The 23,905-nt window shown below is 33.8% G+C and overlaps 1 protein-coding gene across 1 annotated transcript in view; it reads left to right on the top strand.

Annotated features, from left to right (window-relative positions):
* The window catches only part of GBE1 (1,4-alpha-glucan branching enzyme 1), a 309,783-nt gene extending 297,450 nt beyond the window's left edge, over positions 1-12,333 (top strand). The window contains exons 15-16 of the mRNA XM_079156010.1: positions 4,258-4,373; positions 11,646-12,333. Of these exons, the coding sequence (XP_079012136.1) occupies positions 4,258-4,373; positions 11,646-11,702 (173 nt within the window). The 3' untranslated portion in view covers positions 11,703-12,333. The remainder of the gene's footprint in view (positions 1-4,257; positions 4,374-11,645) is intronic.
* The last annotated feature ends 11,572 nt before the right edge of the window (positions 12,334-23,905 follow it).

The following is a 23,905-nucleotide window of genomic DNA, read 5'->3' as shown; positions in this document are numbered from 1 at the left end:
TATCTTTATGGTCATCTCATCACTGAAGATCCCCTGTCTGTCATTCAGTTTGAAACTCCAAGAGTTGTACCTTACCGTAAATTTCCTGAGCTTCATCAGTGGATGTGAAGTGAGTTTAGTGCAGAATGATATAAATGATAGTACTTCTTACATCAAAATCCGTACACTTCGCACAGACACTTTATCAAGTGGCTGAGCAAACACAGCAGCTTTTGAAGTATTTGAAGAGCCATTGAATTTGAGAGTCTTCATGCCTTCACTGTTCTTTAATCTTATTAGTACAGTCCTCCTTCAGAACATGGCTCTTCCTTAGTTCAAATTGAAGGACATGGATTATAAAATAATGCTTAAAATTTCTTATCTACTTCAACCTATTGATAGATATATCAAATACTTAGGAAGGTCTTAAATTTAAGAAATCATAATATTTTATATGCTACCCAGATTGATAGAGGCCTATTTGAAATCTTCTTTTTTCAAACAGAAGATAAATCTCTTAAAAGTTTTTTTTATCATTCTTTTCCCATAGTATTTTTTCCAAAAGGAGTAAGGAAAAGTTTTTGGTTCAGTGGTTTATATTCACCAATTAAATGATCAGATTGAACCAGATGAATAATGAATGGGTATAAAACAAATATGATAAACCTCAGATAACCCAACTCCATAATTAATGTTAGAAATGCCAGTCTTTTAAATTGATTATTATTAATAATTTAGGCAGATGCCATGTTTTCTAATTTCCGTTTTTCTCAGGTGATATTCATTTTGGCTTGTTTTATGCTTAAGAAGCCTAACTTAGAACTAAGAAATTTCATAAGAAAATGATGGGCCTGATTCTTGGCATAAAACAAGGTAGCATATAGAGAGGGTAGCTTATAGGAAGGTAGCTTACAAAAAGTAAGATAATCAGATCTCCATTTGACTTGTGTGTACATCCCAGCTGTACCTCTTAACACAGGTAATGGTTAATCTGTGAAGCAAATCTGTTCTCTCTCCTACTTGTTTCACCATATTCAACATCGGTTTTCTTATTTTGAGTACTGTCCCTTAGACAAAATCTCCACCTTTTTATGTGTCTCCATACTCTCATACTTTAGCCATACTTGTCATCCTTGAACTGTTTGGATTTTCTGACTGGTTTCTCTGACATAGCCTTTCCCCTGTCCTTTCTACTTTGCTCCTGTCTCTGGGTTAATTTTCTTGATTGCTATATCCTCTTTCAAGAACATTCAACATCATCATACTTAAACTAACAAAGTATTATCAGCCTAGTCCAACCTTCAGAACTGTTCATGTAACAGCTGCCAGTCCTGCCTTTTCTCCTCCACTCTCTCTTTTACTGCATGCCCCCTTTAGTTCTACTTTAGACTTTAGATTGTACTTCATTCAAGTATGCCTAATAATACTTCCCTTACAGGCCATAAATTGCTTGTTAACTAAGACCATCTCTTAGTCATCTTTGTATCGTTCACAGTGCCTTGTGCATTTTATGTACTTGACAAATGAATGGGGGAAGAAAGATAATTTATTCTACTTTCTTCTAATATAAAAATTAATGTATATAATTTGATCTTTCTTGAAGAGTTAGGATTCTCATCCTAAATATCACTTTCAAGGACTTATTGAGAACAATTTATGAGAAGAAATTATGCTAGTATGGGCAGGTAGCTATGGAAAATGACAGCCTATTGAGGTGTCCTGCTAACTTAGTTCTATGTGCTATGTTATTGGAAACCATAGCAAGAAGATAACTTAAGATAAGTATAAATTGTCTCTAAGTTTTTTTTCATATGTATATACTTTAGTGGAAAAGGAATAAGTAGACATTTTAAAGCTGTGTAGATCTCATTAATCGGTGTATATTTGTTTGTTTATGAGTGAGGGAATACCCGGGTAAGAGGACATGAAAAACAAAAATCAGTTGCTCAGATAAGCTCTTTACAATTGTTTATTCTAATTCTAATCACTATTCCTAAAAAGATGAGGTTTCCTGAAACCTCAGAAAATGTATAGCTATAAAGCTCTTTCTCAAATATTATCTTTAATCTAGTATTTTACTTTGTTGAAATTTCTGTATGTAAGAGTAGCATTTTCTAAAGGAAACCATTGTGTTCCTGCATAATTTGGACACAGGGCTGGTGATTCCAAAAGTAAGCAGCAGACTTTTTTCTTTAAATTATAGATCAGAAAAATACGTTTAAACTGATATTTTGAAACTTTGGTTTTCATAGCAGTTTTCTTTGTAGCTATAAAGCATATATATTAAGTAAATAATAACCATTTTCAATATCGCCATTCCTTTCAATGTCAAAAAGAAATAGATCCTTATGTAACAATTATTTTTTCAGTATCCTTTGAAAAATATATGGGTAAAAACTTATTAATTTTGCAGTTATTTTAACAAATTAACAGTTTATTTATCAAAATATGTGCATTCTTCAAACTCTAGTAGCAAATGTGTGTAACAACATAATTCATTTAGTCTTCAGACAATGTCCAACACATATATAATTTTTATGTCTCTTAGAATAACCTAACTCAGTGGGAACTTTATAATAACACATAACTACCTTTTAGTGATTCTTAATCCACAGGTTGAGAAATACCACTCTTGAAGATATACTTCCCACTTTTATCCATTACAACCAGAAATCTATATCATTAACCAGCAATTTATTAATTAGTAACTTTTATTCAATATTTTTAAGAAAAATTAGGACATATTCTCTAAACAATACTTTGTGTTTTGAAAATTAATTCAAGTATTTAGTAAACTAGAAGGAAGGGCAAAAGCTAAACTTTAATTTTGATGGCTCTTTACATTCCACAATGTTTCATTTGTTTTACTGTGTCTCCAGTTATTTATTTTCACCATCCAAATCTCACCATCTATTATATTCATTACCTTAGAGATAGGGTCTTACTGAGTTGCTTAGGACCTTGCCAAGTTGCTGAGACTGACTTTGAATTACCAATCCTCCTGCCACTGCACCTGGCTTCCTTCTCTTTTAACACACTAATACTGTGATGATTAGCTTCAGTTTGAATCAGAGCAGGCCAACCTGGACTGACTAAGATGGACCACTACTTCCAGCAAAAGGTCCTTCCTGTGGTGTATCCGTCTGCATCTCTGATCCAGAGGTTTGCAAAACATGAAAATGATGGGTCATTGTTCATTACTCACATAGACTATTATTGTAATAATTTTGTTGTAATGAAAATATATGAACATTTCAAAGAAGAAAAATGTATATACCAGGAAAACAAAAAACAAAAAGCATTTAAACCTATCTGTGTCTCTCCATAGGTTAGAAGACATAACATTTTTATGTGGTGATTAATCTATCTATATCTATCTATATCTATATATATATATATGTATATATATATATATATATATATATAAAACACACTTGTGGATTTTTTGTATCAAGTACCATTTCTAGACATTTTGAGTATGATACAGTATTTTATTATAAATAATAGGAACATGCTTAACACACTGTGAAAGATTAGATGTTAAATTATAGCAGATTACATGAATGCCACATGAATTCCCTTGTGACATGATGATTGGTATGTTTATTGGGTCATGCTGCATTAATAGAAGTGTGCTGTTCCTAACAAGGAGAGAGTAAGACTGATTCACTCTTCAGGCCTTGCATGTCCACTTTGCTCACTTCTGTGTTCCTCATAGTGATAATCTGGGTCTAGAAAAGCAAAGTGGATTCAGAGATGGGGAAGGAATGAAAACTCTTATCAAGTGAGGAATGATTAAAAGTCCTAGGATTAAAAGAATTATGTATTTTGTAATATATTCAAAGAACACATGGAACTAGCATAGCTATTACTGAATATTCCAGAGATCACTGTATACCAAAGTTATTATTTTACAGCTTTTGTAGATAGAAATAATCCCAAGAAATCAAATTTCTATTCAATATAGAGAAGAATCTCTAGCACATAGAATAAGTTGCTTTAAAACAAAGAAGATTCACTGTTAATAGGATATTCATTCCCAGGCTGGATGATCACTAGATGAGCTGTGATAGAATTATAAAAGGATTTCATGGGTATGTGAACTACATAAAGTCCCTTTCAGACATGAGAATCTCTACAATATTGGAGAAGAAATGAGTACATAAGACCAATCATGATTCAAGAGTATCAGAATACTCATTTCTAAATTGCTTTGTCAGAACATATTTTGTCTCCCTCAACTTCTAAACTGTTGTGAATTCCTTAAGAGATGAACATTCAAAATTGTGCTAGATTCAGATGCAGCAGAATATGGAGGCCACCAGAGACTGGACCACAGTACTGATTTCTTTTCTGAGGCTTTAGAACACAATGGGCGTCACTATTCTCTTTTGGTAAGTAAAGCTCTTCAGATAATTTTCAATCTTTTTGAGTTTAATTCTATTTTAATCCTTTATTTTTATAGTGATGTTTTCTTCAAAAGTTAACTCTTCAGATAGTAACATTGAAAAAAAGGGGGAGTAGGAAAAAGAAGAGAGCACTATCCTTGAAAACCAGATATAGTACATCTGGGTCTTAGAAAATCTCATGGTAAAGAAAATCTGGGGACAGCTAAGGAAATTGGAGTATGAGTAGGATTAAACATCTCCCAAGAAATGAGAGGATGACAATGTTTACATTTTGGGGGGGGGGGTTGCTGGATCATCTGGTGGTTCTGTTCTTTTTATTTCTTTTAAATTATTTTTTTATTTTTTACAGACTGCACTTTGATTCATTTGGGGGGCTATGCTTGGGTTGAAATCCAGAACCTCTACATTTTTATTCTTTAAGAAACAATTTCATTTATTTCTGTTCTTGCTTTTTCTGTATTATTGTACTTTGATTTCTATATTATTGCCTTTTAAATTATATATAGATTTTTCATATACTAAATTGAAGACTGAGTTCATTCTAGTTATAAATTCTCTGATTTTCTTTTATTACTGAGGAAAGCTTTATATCATATAACTAATTGTACTTTGTAGTAGTGTTATTTTTAAAGATGAAGAGTTTAGCAACTTTTTAGATGTGGAGGAATTCTTTAATTTATAACCACATAGTAGGCTCAAGACTACATCTATATTCTATCTTTTTTTTTTCTTTTCCTGACTGATCATATGCTATCTCTATTTCTGTCTCTCCCTGCTCCTTTCCCTCCCTCCCTCCGTCCTTCTCCCTCCTCCTCTCTCCTCCCTATACCATCTCCATCTCTGTCTCTATCTTGCATCTTTTCTTCACCATGGGGTATTAGATTAAGATATATTTCATATTCATGACATCGGAGTTATGTGACAAGATAACTCAATCTGATAAAATTGAGTTGTTGGATAGGCTAGAGGAAAGTGCAGAGGCCCCAGGAGGTTTAGATATTGCTCTAAATGTATGTGTACACGCGAATTTTGTTGTTATATGTTGTGTGTGTCTTAGATATATACAGAGAAAGGTACATATGTGTTTTTAAGAGAACTCAAAGAATTATTGTTATACTTAATCAGAACATTCAGTTTTGACATGTAAAATAAGATTGATAAAAGTAGTTTCAGAAGTGAACATGAAAATTACCATAAAGCTCTGAAATGACCAAAAGGGTGAAGATTTGGGAAAGATAATTCAGCTCACAAAGAGGAATCATGGAGAAATAGCAACCAATTGCAAATAAAACTGAACAATAATCAACTAAACTAGACTGAAAGGAGTTTGAAAAATTTAGCCAAATTCTTATGTAACTAACTATCCTAAATATTCTTGAGTCCCAACAAAGTTCCTTTATGAGAGTAGCCTGGTGCCATAGTGAAGGATCACAAAATGTTGTGGCAGGGACTGGAGATCCAGTATCCTGCCTACCATTTAAGAGCAGAACTTGAGAAATTAAAGTAATTTAACTTTTGCACCTCAATTTCTCTAATTTGTAAAATGGAGATCAAGAAATATTATCCTCCCTACAGGAAGAGATTTTTAGGCAGCATAAATTCACTAACTGGTCCAATCTTTTTAGGAACTGAAATGTTATTTCATATGCATTTAAAAGTTATTGTTTTCATGGCCATTCAACAATCATTTTGATATTTTAAACACATCTAGACACCAAGTGCCTTGTAGACATGTGATTAAGAATACCTTCTCCCAACTTCGGGGAAATTATGATCTTGGATGAGGGCCCACAATCATTGTGATTGGGCAGAAAATATCTTGACATCTTTTTTATTTTGTAGAAGCAGAATATTCTGTCATAATTAAAGCAGCTCAACTAACCAGAGGCAGCATCAGTCAGATTACTTTTCAAGCATTAATTGAATTGATCTTACTAACATGGAATATGCAGTTCTAATTTAGCAGGTAGAATGAAAAATATCTCCTATGTCTCAATAATATGTAGAGGAATAAGTACCATAGGTACATTAAAAAAAAAAAAAAATAGAAAAGAACTTAACCTCTGCCTGTAATGGAATTCTCATCCAACTCCATCAGTGAGATAAGAGTTAGCCCTGTCCTCCCAGCAGCACATCTTGTTTTCAGTGACTGCAGGTGCTTTAGGAATTGCTCATGTAAGTAAGTCTTTAGACCCCTAGTTTTAATGTCAGAAGAAGGGAGCCCTGGTGGATCAACAAAGTACAAAAAATCTAACAAAAAAAGGTTTCCTTCTTGCCAGAGTTATTCTTCAAAGAGCCAGAGAAAAAGAATCATGTGAACAAATGTACTATAAGAATGCCTCATTGTAATGGAACCCCTTAGTAGACTGATTTGTATGCTCTAGAACCCAATCAAGAATGCTTGAACACAACCCTGAGTGCTGTGGGTTTCATACCACCACCAGTGAGATCACACCAGACTCCCATACTCCTACAATAAAGGGAAGTAATCAAGGACAAAATGGAACTTTTTCTTCTTCCATAAAATTTCTGCCCATCATCACTAGTACACAGCATTTGCTAAAGCTTAATTTGCAAGCTCAATAATCCAAAGGATCTGCTGAATAAGTGCCAAATCTGTTTTCAAAGATAGCAACAAACAGAGCTTGAAGGAATCTTAAAATAGCCACACATGCTGCATCAGCAGGTACCACCCTAGCATCATCTCTGTGCTCTCTCAGTTGAAACCATGAAGCCAGGGAATAACTGCATATGTACCACTATTGAAACGTATTTGATAAGGTCAGAGTACCTCTCAAATGCTGAAAAGTGGTAGGGCAGAACTTCTCCATTCTGCTCTACTGGCACTTATGGAACACTCCATTTTAGCATAATCATTTCTCTATACTTTGCTTCCTGATATAGGAACTTATACATTAAACTCTGAGTGGAGGGGTTGGGGGGCTTCCTTTTCCTTCTCTGGTTCATCAGTTCAAATTCTGTGGCACAAATGAAGAAAAGAGATTATTGAGACCTAAATGAATTAAATTTATTTACATTTCTGAAGCAGTCTCAATGATAAAAATGTGAATAAAGCAATAGATTTAGCATTAATTACTTTGCCAGTTAGGCTGCTTAACAATATGAAGTAGATTTATTTATTTCCATTCTAAATTTGGGGATTCACAAGTAGACTTGTGGTTTAAATGGGAGATTTGGCATAGATGTGTTTTCCATTGTTCTTCAATTTTGAGTATTGAAAACAGTTTATTTGGAATATGACTTTGTATACAAAATTATGAAACCTTTAGTTTTTCCAACTGAAAAATTCTCTCTCAATCTCAGAATTTACTTTTATTATGTTTCTAAATTAGATGTTATGATGCTCATTTCTATGTAGAAATAATTATTAACATCCATTTTCTTTCAGCCCTAATACAAAATAATGAGTTAAAATAAAATTTCTTTTGTATTGGAAAATAATTTTTGAACTAATGTATGTATGTAATGACTAAAATCACCTTAAATGTCAGCTCTGTTTTTTAAAACAATTTGTAAAATTTTAAAGTAAAGGTGTGTATAGACTGTTAAAAGGTATGATGTGTTTTTCATTGACTGATGTTTTCTTCTATCAACCTTATATATGAATTTGGTATTGATAAATTTAACAATTTCTAAAAAAATTTAAAGGTGAAGTTTTGTGATATTACACTTTTTTATTTTAAAATTTTCTGCTCATAAATGTTTGACTCCCTGTTTTAAAAATTGTATGATTAATTTTTGCAGTTCAATTATGATCCTAGAGAAAAATAACACTTTACAGGGATGAATAATTGAACAGATCACAGTGTGATCAGTTACTTTCTTAACTGTAGTAATGGTTACTGTAATAATTGCCATTAAATTAGTCAAAACAATGGGATTGATTAACATACATTTGACTCTCAAGCGAATTGGCTTATACTGTGCTATTCTGCTTCCTTCAGACAAGTTGACTATGAATATAGCTGGGAAAAATGAAACTCATAGTCATATAGAACATTCTATTTCATTTGTTCTTCCTGTGATCCTCACTACAAAATATTTAAAGCTGAAAGACTAATAGTAGATACATTAACCAATAAGTATTATCTGTAATATGCATACTAAATGATTTCTGTATATGTGTATTAGAATGTAAATTGTTTATATTTAATATGCATAAATATTCATGTCCATGTTTCTTTCTTGATATTAGTAAATTTCTAGTTAAAATTATAAAATGAGACTTGTATAGCCAGTATTTAGTCCTAAATATTCAGCACCCTAAATTACTGAAGTTTGTAATTGTTTCATCTTAAGAATTAACTATGATTATCTTCAGTCCTTTAGTATAATTGCTAGTCATTTCCTAACCTCTAAAAAAGTTGATTTACATGCTAAGAACCCTAATAAAGAAGATAACTCAAAATTCCATAAATAGCCGTAGTTAAGAAAAATCACTTGCTTGAGGAAATTCTTTCATGTTGCTTATGCCACAAAGGCCCTAGAGCAACATAAACACATTCTGGTAATTAACACTGCAGTGAAAAAATATAATTACACAATATTCCTGTTAATGATATTATATAATTATCAACTGAAGGTTTTTGAGCAGATAGCATTAAGAGGTCTCTAAGTATGGCTGGAATTGGCATCATAAAGCTCCTTACATAAAATGACCAACATCATTTAATGAGAGTTCTTGCAGCATTTATTAACCACTGAATACCAAGAAAGAAAATGAAAATGTAATACACATACACATATTGCAAACTTAAATGTCTTACGGCATTTCTTTTACTCTTAAGTTTGAGCTACCTAAAATATCACAAGTTCCAAAGAGGGCAGGACTGCGCATAAGTTATCAGTATCCAGTTCTTATTTATATTCCATTAATGAAATCATTATGAGGTTATGAATCAAACAGTAATAAGTGCATAGGATTCAAGGAGGAGCTTGACTGGATTTGTTCTGATACATCACTGTGAGGCAAACTAAGAGGGACCTATCATTATCTTCCCTAGGCCTGATTAATGTGTTTTATTGCAACATTATCAGGAGACTTGGACTTACCAGGGTACTTTTACCTGCGTTGAGGTACAATATTTTATCAGAGAAATATTTGTCATATGGAGAGAGCAGAAATTTTTGTGTCTATTCTTCACGATAAGGGTACATCACTGTCTTAGTTTTAGCCAATTTTGATGACTTGAGGAGGAACTAAGTTGGATCAGACTCTTGAATTGTTTTATTTCTCCTTTGCTTTGATCTTTGTTGCTTTTGTCCAAAGTTTGATTGCATAAATACACCATTCTTTGGACCGAATCATTCTGGATAGTTAGTAATAGTCCTATGTGTTATCCATATCTCCAGTTTCCCTTTGTTGAAACAACCTTGTAACATCTTACCTATCATAGTTAAAGAACAAATACTGCAGAGAAGGGATTACATTAACACTTAAAGTGGTTTAAAAGTTATAAGATTTTAAATATAACAGGTAAGTGGTAGGGAAACAGATCGTAGCATTGAAACATTTGGTTTTCCCACACTTAATGACTATGAGGATGTTAATATTTACATTTTTGGAAATATTTTTGCAAATCAGACTGTGAGACATTGACCTACACAGTGACTGTCATCATTTGTGCAATTTTTCTCGAACACCATTTTTTAAATACTGTTATTTTTAATTAAAGATTAAATATACTGGTCTCTAACCATTACATTGATACTCTAATTTTCTTAAAATTCCATCATTTTAAAACTGCTTCAATCTTTGATGTTCAAAACTAACCATTTCTGTTTGGTGTATCTGATTTTAAAAAATATATATATTGTAAGAATTCTTTATTGCAGAAACCTTAGGAGAAAATGTTGTGTTCACTTGCAGAGTTCAGATGCATTGGACATACAAGTTTTATCCAAGGCAAATTCTATCCTTTCATTTTTTAAATTTTTTGCTTTGCACCTTTTATTCTGATTCTAAACTCTAAAAACCTTTTTCTTTTTTATTCATCAGTTAGCATTTTACTTAAAGTGACTATGATAAAATAATAGCAAACTCAAAATAGAGCTTTTCACAATAACAACCTATAATAAGTTTACTGTTTGCTTTGTTAGTAGTGAAATGTTGTTACATATAGGATAAAAAATAGAAAAGCACCAAGGAGTTCAAATCACTTCTTAATTTTATAAAAAAATTAAATCAGCTGTAGGAACACTAGAAAATATCTTTGCTACATACACATATTGGTCTCCTATTGTTTTCTTATTCATTATGTATTCTTTTATTCAACCATTATTGCCAGCTACTTTGTCCAATGGCAAATACCCAGTGTGAGAAATTAAAAAGTATATGGTCTCTGCCCTTATAGATTGACTTCAAAAAAACAACAAATTATGTTAATGGTTTAGAAAGAAACAAAAATGGTGCTATGATTGAAAATGTAGTAGAGAATCTATTATATCTAGGATTGTCAAGGAAAACCTGTTCATGGAGCTGCAATTTTTAAAGATCTAAAAGAGAAAGGAACAAGCAAAGATAAGAGTGTTTGGACCAGATGGTACATTATAGACAAACATTCAGAAAAATGGAGGACTTTGGCATGTTAAAGGAACGGAAAGGATCCTTTGGCCGGAGCCCAGTTGATGAAGAGGAAAGGTGCAAATGAGATGAGCTGAAAAGGCAAACATAGGTAGGAAGGAGCTGAGTCAGTGCTGTGCAAGGAATGGAAAGGACATGCATTCTGTTTCAAGTCGAATGACAAGGTTTTGCTTGGTTAAATTAAGGAGGGGCCAAAATGCTTTTGGGATCCCTTGTGTTACATTTCAGTTTTTGTATTAAATTGGAAAGAACTAAAAAGGTGGGTTTATAAATTAAACATCTTGATGCAAAACAATGCTTTGTATATTGCATTTATTTGTCTGGACAGAGTAACATTGTGACCTGCAGGGCAGCCTTCATTCCACTTAATAATACCTAAACATGACAATAAGAGTGCCATTATGTCCTTCCAATGTAAACCTCGGTCTTTGTAAATAGTATGGAGCCCTCTAGTGGCCTTTGCTTTGAAAATCTTACATTGCTGTCAAAACTGTTGAAACTGTGAAATTAAGCTTTCTGAGACCTGGTAGAACTATAAAAATAACTGTAAATTTAGTCAAATGTGAGACTGTATCATGTGTATGGTCTCTCTGACATAGCAACAGCATTTCAACATTTTTTTCAATTGCACTGACATGATTTTGTTTATTTAGGTGTACATTCCAAGCCGAGTGGCCCTCATCCTTCAGAATGTGGATCTTCCTAACTGAAGAGACCTGATCTCAGCTCCACCACACGCACTTTGTTTTCTTCTTCTGTCACAGAGTTTATAATGTATAAGTTTTTCAAAACACAGTTTGTCTAACCAAAACAGATTGAAATTTAGTATCGATATATGCAACTTGAAAGAAATAGGAATAGGTGGGGGAGTGTGTTTCAAATTTTAGGGATCCATATTTCCAAGCCATTTGAGCAGCTAGAAATCATGTCTTAAAAATGTTTTACATTGCAGCCAGTTATTTGATCCTTTTGATTTCAAATTTGAATTATGCATTGTGTATAGTTATTTCTGCTGAATGTATACAGATGGATATTTGGTGGCCTTATTTGTTGTAATATCAGCCTAAATTATGAGGTACTAAATTTGTTTCTCTGCTTTTACAAATTGCATTTATAAATATTATAATAAATATAGAGTGATAATATAAATTTAAAAATTGTATGAAAGATAATATAAGAGCCCTACCTACTGGCTTATCCATGCCTTGTTTCACATTAAGTTTTATCTTGCGATCTGTTCACATACTATTTTGGTAGATGCTGATATGTTAGACTTTCTGAGGACTTAAAATGGTAATTTCAGAAAATGTCTTTTGATCAATAAAAAAATGTGCAAGATTGCCTTTACCAATGTTCATTTTGCTGTACTATTATAAGGAATGATTTGGAATCAATATTAACATGTTTTATTTCAGTGCTAATTCCTTCCCCACATATATTCAGATGTGCATTTTGGATTGGGAGGTGAATTGTTTTTCTTTCTTTAGAAAACATTTCTGTAACTTTAAATTATTGATTAATCCAAATATCTAAGCTACTCTTCAGCTATAAATATGAGCACTTTTAGAAACTAATTTCTCAACTCAGTGGAACACTCCTTCATGAATCTGCTCCTCTGTTTATTAAGTAGTAATCCAGATGTCTGGAATCATTGGTAGGAAACTCATTTATACCTGTGAAATTTAGGTGCACTTATGAGAGATGGGGTATGTAGCATGTTTTTTAAAGAAAAGATAATTTTTTCACTTTGCATTAATACTGACTGCTTATTTTTGTTGCTATTTTCAGCATGATTATTTGTGTTTAGTAATGATACTTAGAAGTCTTTCATTAAAAACTCAGTCAGTAATGGACAAGATAAGCACCAGACTTACTTTTGCAGCTAAATGCATATATTAACCATCACCTTAAACTGTTAGAGCAAAGCTTTGAATACATAGGTCTCAAATTTTTTATTTAATTTCCAAGAAAACCAGTATTTGAATCTCCTGAAAAACTGAAAAATACCAGCTGATGATGGTGCACACTGAGACACATTGCTGAAGCCATCCATGGTGCTTTTCCCTTTGTGGGGACATATTTACATCCCAAGCACTGTGTGATCTGTGCACTATACAGGGTACTGATAACATGGCATACAACCAGGACGTTTTGTGTTCTAGTTTATAATGTATTACAGTTGTATTGCTTATGTATGAAGAGATGTCATTTCTCTATTAGGGATTTTTTTTTAATGACAAGAAATACTTAGCATCTAGAACCCATTATCTTTTCATTGTGATCTCTGTGGCAAAGTTAAAAACACCATAGTAATTATACATATATTTTCATTATATTGGTTGACTTTGCTAATAATTTCTTTACATTTCATTTGAAAATTAAATTTTAGAAACATAATTGCCCCCATCAAGTGTTCCCCCAATGCTGCCCCTCACAAAGAACAGCAATAAGTGTATGTTGTTAAGTAGGAGTTGTAAAAATACCGGCAAAATAAATGAAACATTAAGAGTCCAAAATAGAAAGTGTTTTTTTTTTTTTCCTATCATATCATAGACAATTTTTATAGGACATTCTAATATTCTAATATATTTTGCTGTAGGGCTCTTCATCTTTCTATCAGTGACATTCTTAACCATTGTGTCATTTTGTGGCAAGTTCTTTTTATTGGCCAAATGTTTTCAATAATCTCAACAGAGATGCAAAATTTACTCTTTGTACCTTATAATAATGTTTTTTCTGATGTATTATTACTAATGAGAATTACCTATCTTTGTTATATTTTATAGAATTAATATTGTTGCTCTTTTATTTTTTTATGCCCTGGAAAACATAGATGACTACAGATATCTTTGCATCATTTTCTGATACTAGCATATGAGGGCTATTAATTGCTCTACAGTCCACAATAAGATTTACTCCTAATGTTCGTAATGGTTAATGTTGTAGTTTGATATTATCCTACTGAGAAAATGCCATGCTTTGTAATAGCAAAAAAAATGAATTGTAAACACTTTTCCTACAATGTTTCCCACTTTATACCACTTGAACTCTGAGGGTCAATGCCTCTTGTATTTTCTTTTCTGTAAATTCGATGCTTCTCACTTTGCCCTGTTCTTAGCTGATGTCTTCATCTCTTACATAAAATGAGGGATTTAGCCACCATGTTCTTCAAGTTCAAAAAGTAACCAGTGACAGTAAATTGACTTTTCTCGTGGCAACTGTAAAAGAATGCAAGTATTTTTGTTTTCCTTTTGACTCAAGCACTCCCCTTAGCAATATCAATTCAACATTTGTAACCCATCAGGGTTATAGCCATTGCTATGCAGGATCATACAGGAGGTTGTCTGAATAAGGAGCCTATTCTTCAAATAATACACAAGAGAGTGCAGAAAGATCCAGGGGGGAAGTGATGGAGGGTAATGTGTTTTCCTCTCGCATTCAGCTTGAAGCTTCAGGGCAAATATCTTTTCACCGTCTCTGGTCCTACAGCCATTGAACCTGGCGATGAAAGCAACATGAAAATAGTGTTGCTATTGCTCTTCCTAGTAGGAGTGAGAGCAAACATACCTGATAGAAACCAAAATGGTGAGACAGCTTTCTGCCTGGCCTTGTGTCTGTCAGACTTTCTTTTTGTCTATTTTGAGACGTGCCCTGAACCTGAGTGCAGAATGCTGGGCTTCATTTATCTATTCCTTATAAGGGGATGAGCACTGAGCTGTGAACTTTGCTAGGTAAAATATTCTGATGAAAGGAAATAGAAATCTGAGGCAGAGCAATGTCACGTCCTCTATTCAGTAGAGTTCATTTATCATTCACAATGTGGTAGAATTGAAATGTGGATAAATTTTCTCACTAAAGCCAGCCTTTAGGGGGAAGAATCAAATGAACTACCCACTAATTTTTCTGCCCTATTATCTTATTAATGATGATTTGTAGAGAATTGCAGGGAAACATTCATACTTTAGGGCAAAGTTTCTTAATTGGTAGTGTGAGGAATTAAGATACAGTAGCTTTAAGTACTTTTGTATCTATAATTTCAAACTTTCCATCTGGATTTTAACTCTTGGCAACAACTGCAGAGGAAGGTATTTTTATGTATACAAAAAAATGTATTTGGTGATAGATATGCTACAGGGCATGTCATTCAGAAGTTTACTTATGACTCATTTTTCTTGTCATTTCTCTTGGACCAGAGAGAGATGTTTGGCCCTCATACGTGCTGTATAAACAATTTTACCTAGCAATCCACGCTGTATTTTAAAAGAATAGTGTGATATGGTGGTCAAAGACCTACATTCAAGATACAGCTCTTCACTCCCAATGCCTCATTGGAAAGCACTGATAACTATTGGTTCTTATCCATAATTGCAAGGGAGTTAAAGAGAATGGGAAGGTATTGTCATTGGTCTTACAAATGTTACAATTTTACCAGTAGCTTCATGGATGATGAGATGGTGATTGGAGGCATCTTCCAAATGTGCTGTCAGGGACACGTTGGCCACCACCACCTGCTTGTCATTCAGAGCTTCTGTACTAAGATATCTGCACTCTTAGGCTATAAGAGGTAGGCTGCTTTTTACAGGAGTTTTACATTTCTTCAACCATTGGAGATGAGGCAAAGTTGATTTGCTTACGTTAGCTTTTCCTCTCAGTACACTACTCAGAATTTGCACTTATGTAACAACACCTTGTGAATGAAGTTAGCAACCTCCTTATGGTAACCAATAGCGCTTCATAACCTAAACACTAAGTGAAATATCCACAGATGATATGAGCCACGGCAACCAGGTGTGCAGGGTTTCTTTTCCTTTCTCTCTCTGCCTTCACCTAATACAAGACTACTGGCAAAAGGAATAAATGACAAAGGATTCTCAAGAATTGGAGTGCCGGGCAAGGTGGCACATGCCTGTGATCCCAGTGACTCGGGAGGCTGAAGCAGTAGAATGAGTTCAAAGCCAGCCTCAGCAAAAGCAAGGCAACTCAGTGAGACCCTGTCTCTAAATAAAATAGAAAATAGGTCTGCAGATGTGACTCAGTGGTCAAGTGCCCTGAGTTCAATCCCTGGTATGCCCTCCCCAACAAAAAAAAAAAAATTGTAGAGAGTTCATACTTACAGGTAGGTTTTTTGTTGTTGTTGTTGTTTGGGATTACAGGCATGAGTCACCACACCAGCCCTCTTCTATTCTTACTTAAGTGGGTATCATTCAATGGAACTTTTCTGTATAGAAAAAAAAAAAAATGGACTATCTAAGTTTTTCTAAACAGGTGCATATTTTTAAAGACACAAACTACTATATCTTGAACATTGCCTTGTTACTGTGCCCAGAACTGAACACTTTATAAGCATTTTCAGTCTGAATATTCTCTTAACTCTGTAAAATGATTATTCTCTTTTGAGTCTAGAATTGTGTTCATTCTGTTTTCTGCTGCCTTTCATGACATTTCCATGGCCAATCATTAGAAATCTCCAGATAAGGGGTCAAAAAGTGACTCACTCCTTTGTTGTTCCTTTGTCTTTAATGGAATCTCAGTGTCTTTGATGGAAGGAGGGGAAGAAATTTGAACACAAGCTGGAGTGTACAGTGCCCCACATTTTGTGAGATGGTGAGGGGCAAAATTGGAAGACCACCAAACTCATTCCCTGCAGCATAAAGGGGAGCTCACACACCCAAGAGGCCACCTTTATCTGTGTTTCTGCACCATTTTCAGCTCCTGCTCTCACTCTTGAACTCTCTTGTTGGGTCATTTTCTTCATCATGACTATATTCTGTCATATATGTCTCCTCAGCATGTCACTATCATTTTCTTTATTGTCCCTGCCATGATAAGAACTGAGAAATATTGTTTATATTTCTACTTTAAACTCATCATTTAAAATATTTTCTATCTTGTCTTTATTCCTTTACATAAATCCTTCATTCTACTCATTTAGAGGGAGACAATTATCAGTCAGATATTTGAAGACAAATACTGCATGATCTTGTGGAATCTAAAAAGGTGGAACTCATAGGAGCAGAGAGTAAAATGTGATTTCTTGGAGCTGGGATTGGTGGGAGTGGGGGAGAGATGTTGATCAAAGGGTATGGAGTCTTGTTTGCCCTTGACGTATGAATTCTGTAAATCTATCATATAGCATGATGAGTAGAGTTCATAGCCAGGTATTATGTACTTGAAATTTTTAAAGTGGTCAGTTTTTGAGGCAATATGTTAAATATGTGATTTAATCATTTCACAGTGATCCATATATCAAATATCATTTTACATACCCTAAATATATATAAAATTTGTATTTATCAGTTATACCTTAATAAAACTAAGGAAGAAACACAATAAAGGGGAAAGACTTTCCCTTCCCAATTATTTGATCATTATTTTAAACATTTATGTTTTATTTTTATTAACATGAGCTTTTTTTTTCAACTTCCTATTTCTCTTGGTCTGAACTTCTGGTTCTCTTATTATCAATCTTTTACTTCATTTTAAATGAGTTCATCTTTCAATAGAGGTAAAGAATCTTGCAATGGAAAGTTCAACCTGGCACCACTAGCTCTTAGCTTCATTAACAGTAGACAGACAGACATTGTGTCTCTTGATGTGAGGTGAGGTGAAGAAATGGCATCCACTGTATTGTATTCCTACCTCCAAAGCTGGACCTGAATCTAATGAAGCCTTTAAAGCTAATTTTAAAATTACAAAAAAATATAGGCACTTTAGGAATAAGTTGAACTTCACCATGGAAAAGCAACATATAAATAGACATTGTAAAATGTAATGAACTAGTTTTTCAGCATGTGAATTATATGAAAAGAAAATGAGAAGGTAGATGCCACTGTATTAAAGGATGTGTAAGAGACAGACAAATGTAATCACGTTTGGATTCAAATTTAAACCAACAAATTATACCAAAGATATTTTTACATAAGGAAAATGTGAATATGGACTAAAGAAAAGATTTTACACTGAACTAGTATCAACTTCATGACATAACTACATTACATATCCTCCAAAAATTAGCAGCCATGGCTACAATCCTCAGCTAGAAGCTTCACTAAAATTACAAGTACTAAAAGCTTAATGACTAGACAAAACAAAAAGTGCATTTTGATTCATAACACATTTCATCCTAGAATGGGGTCCCTCCTCTTGTAGCTTGGCTTTCTGCAATATATTGGCCTCCAAAGTCATGAAGGAAGAAGAAAAATATGAAGGATTGCGAAAAAAGCTCAGCTTGTAAATGGTTTATCTACCTCACATTATCCCTCCTGTCTCGCCCTCTTGGGAAATTCAGTACCATTGTCCTACCAGCAGGGGAGGTTGGGTCTTTTGTGTCCAGAAGATGAAATAGTATAGTGAAAACATCATCACTAATAAGTTTGGGAAATCTTACATACCTTATTCCCCTCTGACTCAGTGTCAATTAAATATTAAAAACCTTAAGAATTCTAATAACAAGGAAACCAGTCTAACATTGTTTAATTCAGTCCTTATCCAGAAAGAACATTAGCTCCTCAGAAGCAGGCAGAACCCACTAGATTGTATTATTTTATAGTTTGGATACAAGGATTAACATAGTTTGGATACAAGAACTTGAAAATACAATGTTCTTTTTATCCCCCCTAAGCTTCCATTACTGATAATGCCTTTCAAATGTGTGTGTTTGTGTGTGTGTGCGTGTGTGTTTTCAGCCCACTCTCCATCAGGGCCACCTAATCTAGGAGTCAGTATTTCTATTAATATAGCGATCTCATCACATAACCATCAGTGGACAATTTTATTTCCTTGCATACATAATTTTCCCATTCATTTAATTGTATCGCCCCCATCGAATGCTTCCCTGGATTTTAAGAAATTTTAGAACCAGATAAATGACCTACTTCTAGAAAGACAGTAGGGTATGGTAAGCATTTCACTTAGTTACAGACTTCTGGATTGGTCTAGATTTTTGTTAGCCTATTTTCCGTGCTCTATCACTGTTGCTTATGCATTTGGATTTAATATTATATCAATTGGAGTTAGTGTATATATATATATATATATATATATATATATATATATATATTTGTGAACCATGTAAGTCATTTTTGCAGCAAGGCAGCAAATAAGATGATGGATGGATTGATGAATGAATGGAGGGAGGGACAGACGGACAAACAGATGAACAGTTGTTTTTAAACATGGCCTTGGCTCTTGTGCTGCTGTAGTCAGCAGCTGTGTTGCCCCACTTTGTGACTGGTTGCTGAGGAACCACTTATAGTTAATGAGAAGCACAGGTGCTTCCCTTGATATTTCATTAGTTTACAATCGGGTTTTCTAGATTCATGAAGATTTTTTGTCCAAAGTTGTGAAAGTAGGATGTTACACCTCATTATAATGTGTAAAACAATTTAAAGTACATAGGAAAAAATGACAAATTTTCTTTATGTGGCAGAAATAAAAAGTGCTTACCTGTGTTTCGTCAAACTTCTATTGCTTTATAAATTTATATCATTAAAGATTGCTACACATCAGAAATCTGAAGTTAATATTAAAATTATACTCAGTATTTGACAAAACTAAAAATCAATCTTGGAGACAAGTTTGTTTGTTTTTTGCTTGTTTTTGGTACTGAGAATTGAACCCAGGGGCACTTTACCACTGAGTTCCATCCCTAGCCCTTTTTATTTTATTTTATTTTATTTTTTATTTTGAGAAAGGTCTCACTATGTTTCTTAGGGCCTTGCTAGGATGCAGGTATTGAACTTGAGATCTTCCTGCCTCAGTCTCCAAAGTTGTTGGGATTAAAGGTTTGGGCCACTGCACCTGGTTAAGAATATATATTTATTTATATGTAGTCATAGAAATGAAAGTGATATTCAACTTTAGTTCTGTTCTTTTCAAAGAGCATTCCTAAATAAAAATAATTCACAGTCTCTTCTGGTCAGTTATTTTTGGTACTTCTCTTAATACTACTATAATATGGGCCCCTTATTAACACTCTGGTTGCCTAGCCAAATGTAATTTTAAAAGAAATAAAGTTATTATTCATTCATTATTATTCATTCATGTATTAAGGCTCTATACCAGGTACTCGGAATATAAAGATAAACAAGTGTAGAATTTTTCAATTTAGTAAGCTTACTGTAGTTGCAAAGGAGTAAATAGATTTGTTACTGTGGCAGCATCTACAGATTACCTGTCTAATGTCAGTGGTTCTATCTTCCGCAGTAATATAATCATTTTTCAGATGCTGAAAACATGTTTAGAGCCATGTGACTAAATTTTAAGCAAAGAGGAATATTGGGTGGAACTTCTAGGTTGACTCCTTAAAAGGGAGAAAAGAACACTGGGGCATTTACTGATAATAACCTGTACATTACCTTCAGCTGCTTTGAAAGTGGATAAAATAGCTGGAGATCTCCCTATATCTTAGCTATTTAGATGTATAAATTTCAAGTAAGTAGGTGAGCAGTGCTGTGGACATACAGAAGGAAAGCATGCTAGTGTATGAGAAGTAGGAATATTACATCAAATGCACTTCTAACATCCAACAAAAGCTGGTAGCCCAGAGTGACTGAAACAGAGGTCGAGAAAGAAAAAGATAAAGAACAGAGTGGAATGATATGTCATAACCAACTTATGAACAACCTTTGATGTCTAAGACTGAATTCTACTTCTTACAAATTGTAGTAAGTAGTATAGAGTCATTAAGAATTATTTACATATCAAGAAACAAATAATATTTAGTGTTAGGTAGACCTGAAAATCCCCTATTGCCATGGTTTTCAAACCTATCCTATGGGAAATCCTCCAAAGAACTATGTGGTGGGTAGGGACTGAAACAAAGAATTTGAACTGGTCAACTAGGTAAGGTGCCACAGCACTGAGACCCCTCTTGTGTTCACCTCCTCCATGTCATTATTTTCCAAGATCCGCTTGGAGACTATCCATATCTGTTTTCACAAGGCTTTAAATGCATGTAACTACAGGTGAGGGAATATAAGGAAATTTTGGTCACTCTGTCTTAAGGACTGCAGTCCAAATTTCTCCCAAAGTCACTACTGTCTTCAGATGTTACTAAGTGTGATAACCAGCACAAAGTTTCATCTGTAGGTGGTTCTTTATCTGTGAAGTACTTATGATGCCAAAAATTCTATCAGGCAGAAGAAATTAAGAAAACATATCACTATAGATATTGCAAGCACAAGGCCATCTATTATGGAGAACTAGAGACAAACATTAGAAGGGTTAGTAAAGTAAAGGTCAGAAAGTTACTTTTGGCTTTCCGAAATTCCAGAAATGACAGAAATACAGAAAAGCCACTGCTAATAAACTTAGCTCTCTGCAACACCAAAGTCAGTGAGTCTCAGGAGGATGCCCAGATACTGCTAGAAGCTGCTGTTGATTATCACAGCTGCCTATGGCACTGAAGTGGGTAATTCTCAGGAGGATCCCTGAGAGCCACTGGCAAAACTCTTTCTGCCATCTGCCGATGCCCTGACTCTTAAGCAGTGTAAGGAAGTTGCTCAGAGACAACACTCACTATACAGCATAAGACACACGTGAAAGGATGCTGAAACTGAATCGCACCCAGTCTTTGCAGAGTAATGAAGAAGCATAAAAATGACTGTGCCAGCCAAAACCATGCAAAGTGGCCTTAATAATCAAGAAAAATTATAATTGTTTTTCAATCTTTGAAAAATTTTCAAAAGTATTAAAACCATGCTTATTGTCAGTTATAATCATGTAAGGAAATAAAAAAAGAAAAACTAATATTTACTGCATAGTAAGTTAATTTAAAACTTAGCAGCACTGAAAACCTGTTTTATTTCTTTGTATAAAATATGTCAAGAGTAGTTTAAAGAGTGCCTGTCTTCTTGTCATATAAGTTACTATAAGGGGAGAACATCTTTTTTATGTCTGAGTGAATTGCATTAGGCATTTCTAAGTTTGGTTGACTTCCAATGTTTTCTACTTTGAACTTTCAGTACATAAAATATCTCAGAATTCCCTGAAGATTTTTGCCAGCATCACTTCCTTGAGGACAGACTCATCCTTTGCATCATAACCACTTTCTTCATTTATGTCAGAAAACTTACCTTGAGTACAATAGTGAAAATCTAGCTGCATATCTGGAATCTCTCAAATGTGGGTAATTGTACAATATTCCTGTGATCTGCCATGTTTTCTCTATAACATCATTTACATTTCATTTGGATTACCATTTTAACATTATTACTAAGCACTTTTTATTGCTCTGCTTTCATCTTTGCTGACTAATTTCCTTGTTCAAGTATCCTTTTTTGGTAAAATGTTACATGGATTTATCATAGAAGGGAGACAAGTAGTCAACATTACTACAAGAATTGCTGACTGTACATGAACTGAACAGACCTATGGAGACCAACAACAACACTGGGAAGGAAGTGATTTTACTGGTCACTGATCACAATGCACATCTATCATTTACATGACTTGGGGACTGAAAAGGTAGCAGAAAATTTTGTAGTAGTGTAATTGCTTAGTTAAAATATCCATAGTTGCTGAAATGTTAAATGGCTTATTTTGAACCAGTATTATTTAATTAAAATATAGGCACTGAAATCCTTGTATATTGGACCTTGGGAAGAAGGGATTATCTGACTTAGTGATCAGAGTCCTATAATCAGTGTAGAGAGTAAGAGTTGAGAGGAAGATAAATATCAATGGTCATATGACTCAAGAAATTTGTTGGTCTTCAAGACTTTCTATTCTATTGGTGCATAAATTTCAAAATAGTTTCTAATCATCTTCTGTATTTCAGTCATGTTCATTGTAATATTTCCTTTCACATCACATATTTCAGTAATATCAGTTTTCTCTACATTAACATGGCTAGGGGCTTATCAATTTTATTTATTTTTTCAAAGGACCAACTTTTTGTTTTGTTAATTTTGTGAATTGTTTCTTTTGCTTCAATTTCATTGATTTCAGCTCTGATTTTAATTATTTCCTGTCTTCTGCTTTGGGTGTTGATTTGTTCCTTTTCTAGAGCTTTGAGATGTAATGTTAGGTCATTTATTTGTTGACTTTTTATTCTCTTAATGAATGAGCTCAATGCAGTGAACTTCTTAGCACTACCTTCGTGATGTTTCAGAGATTTTTATATGTTGTATCACTATTCTCATTAAGTATTTGTTCATTGCATTCCTGATTTCTTCTGTTATCCTTTTGTTATTCAATAATGTATTATTTTGTCTCCAGGTGTTAAAGTAGCTTGTATTTTTTATTCTATCACTGATTTCTAATTTCATTACTTTATGATCTGATAAGATGCAGGGTATTATCTCTATTTTTTATTTGCTAAGAGTTGCTTTATGGCATAAGATATGGATCCACATCTTAGAGAAGGATCCATGTGCTGCTGAGAAGAAAGTGTATTCGATCATTGATGGATGAAATACTCTGTATATGCCTGTTAAGTCTAAATTATTGACTGTTTTATCTAGTTCTTGAGTTTCTTTGTTTAGGGTTTCTTTGGAAGATCTATCCAGTAGTGAGAGAGGCAAGTTAAAGTCACCCAGTATTATTGTGTTGTTGTCTATTTGATTCTTGAAATTGGGAAGGGTTTGTTTTATGTATGTATTTGAGTCTAAATATTTATGATTGTTGTGTCTTGTGGATGGAAACTTACTTTAAGCAGTGTGGAATATTCTTCCTTGTCCCTTCTGATTAACTTTGACTTGAAGTCCACTTTATCTGATATGAGGATAGAAACCCCTGCTTATTTACAAAATCCGTGTGAGTGGTATGTTTCTTCCCATCCTTTCACCTTCAGTCTGTGGATGTCTTTTCCTAAGAGATGAGTCTCTTCAAGACAGCATATTGTTGGGTCTTGTTTTAAAATCCAACCTGCCAGTTTGTCTTTGATTGATGAGATTAGGCCATTAACATTCAG

Source organism: Sciurus vulgaris (assembly GCF_902686455.1).
Source record: "Sciurus vulgaris genome assembly, chromosome: 10".
Lineage (NCBI taxonomy): Eukaryota > Metazoa > Chordata > Mammalia > Rodentia > Sciuridae > Sciurus > Sciurus vulgaris.
This window is presented reverse-complemented; position numbering and strand designations above follow the sequence as displayed.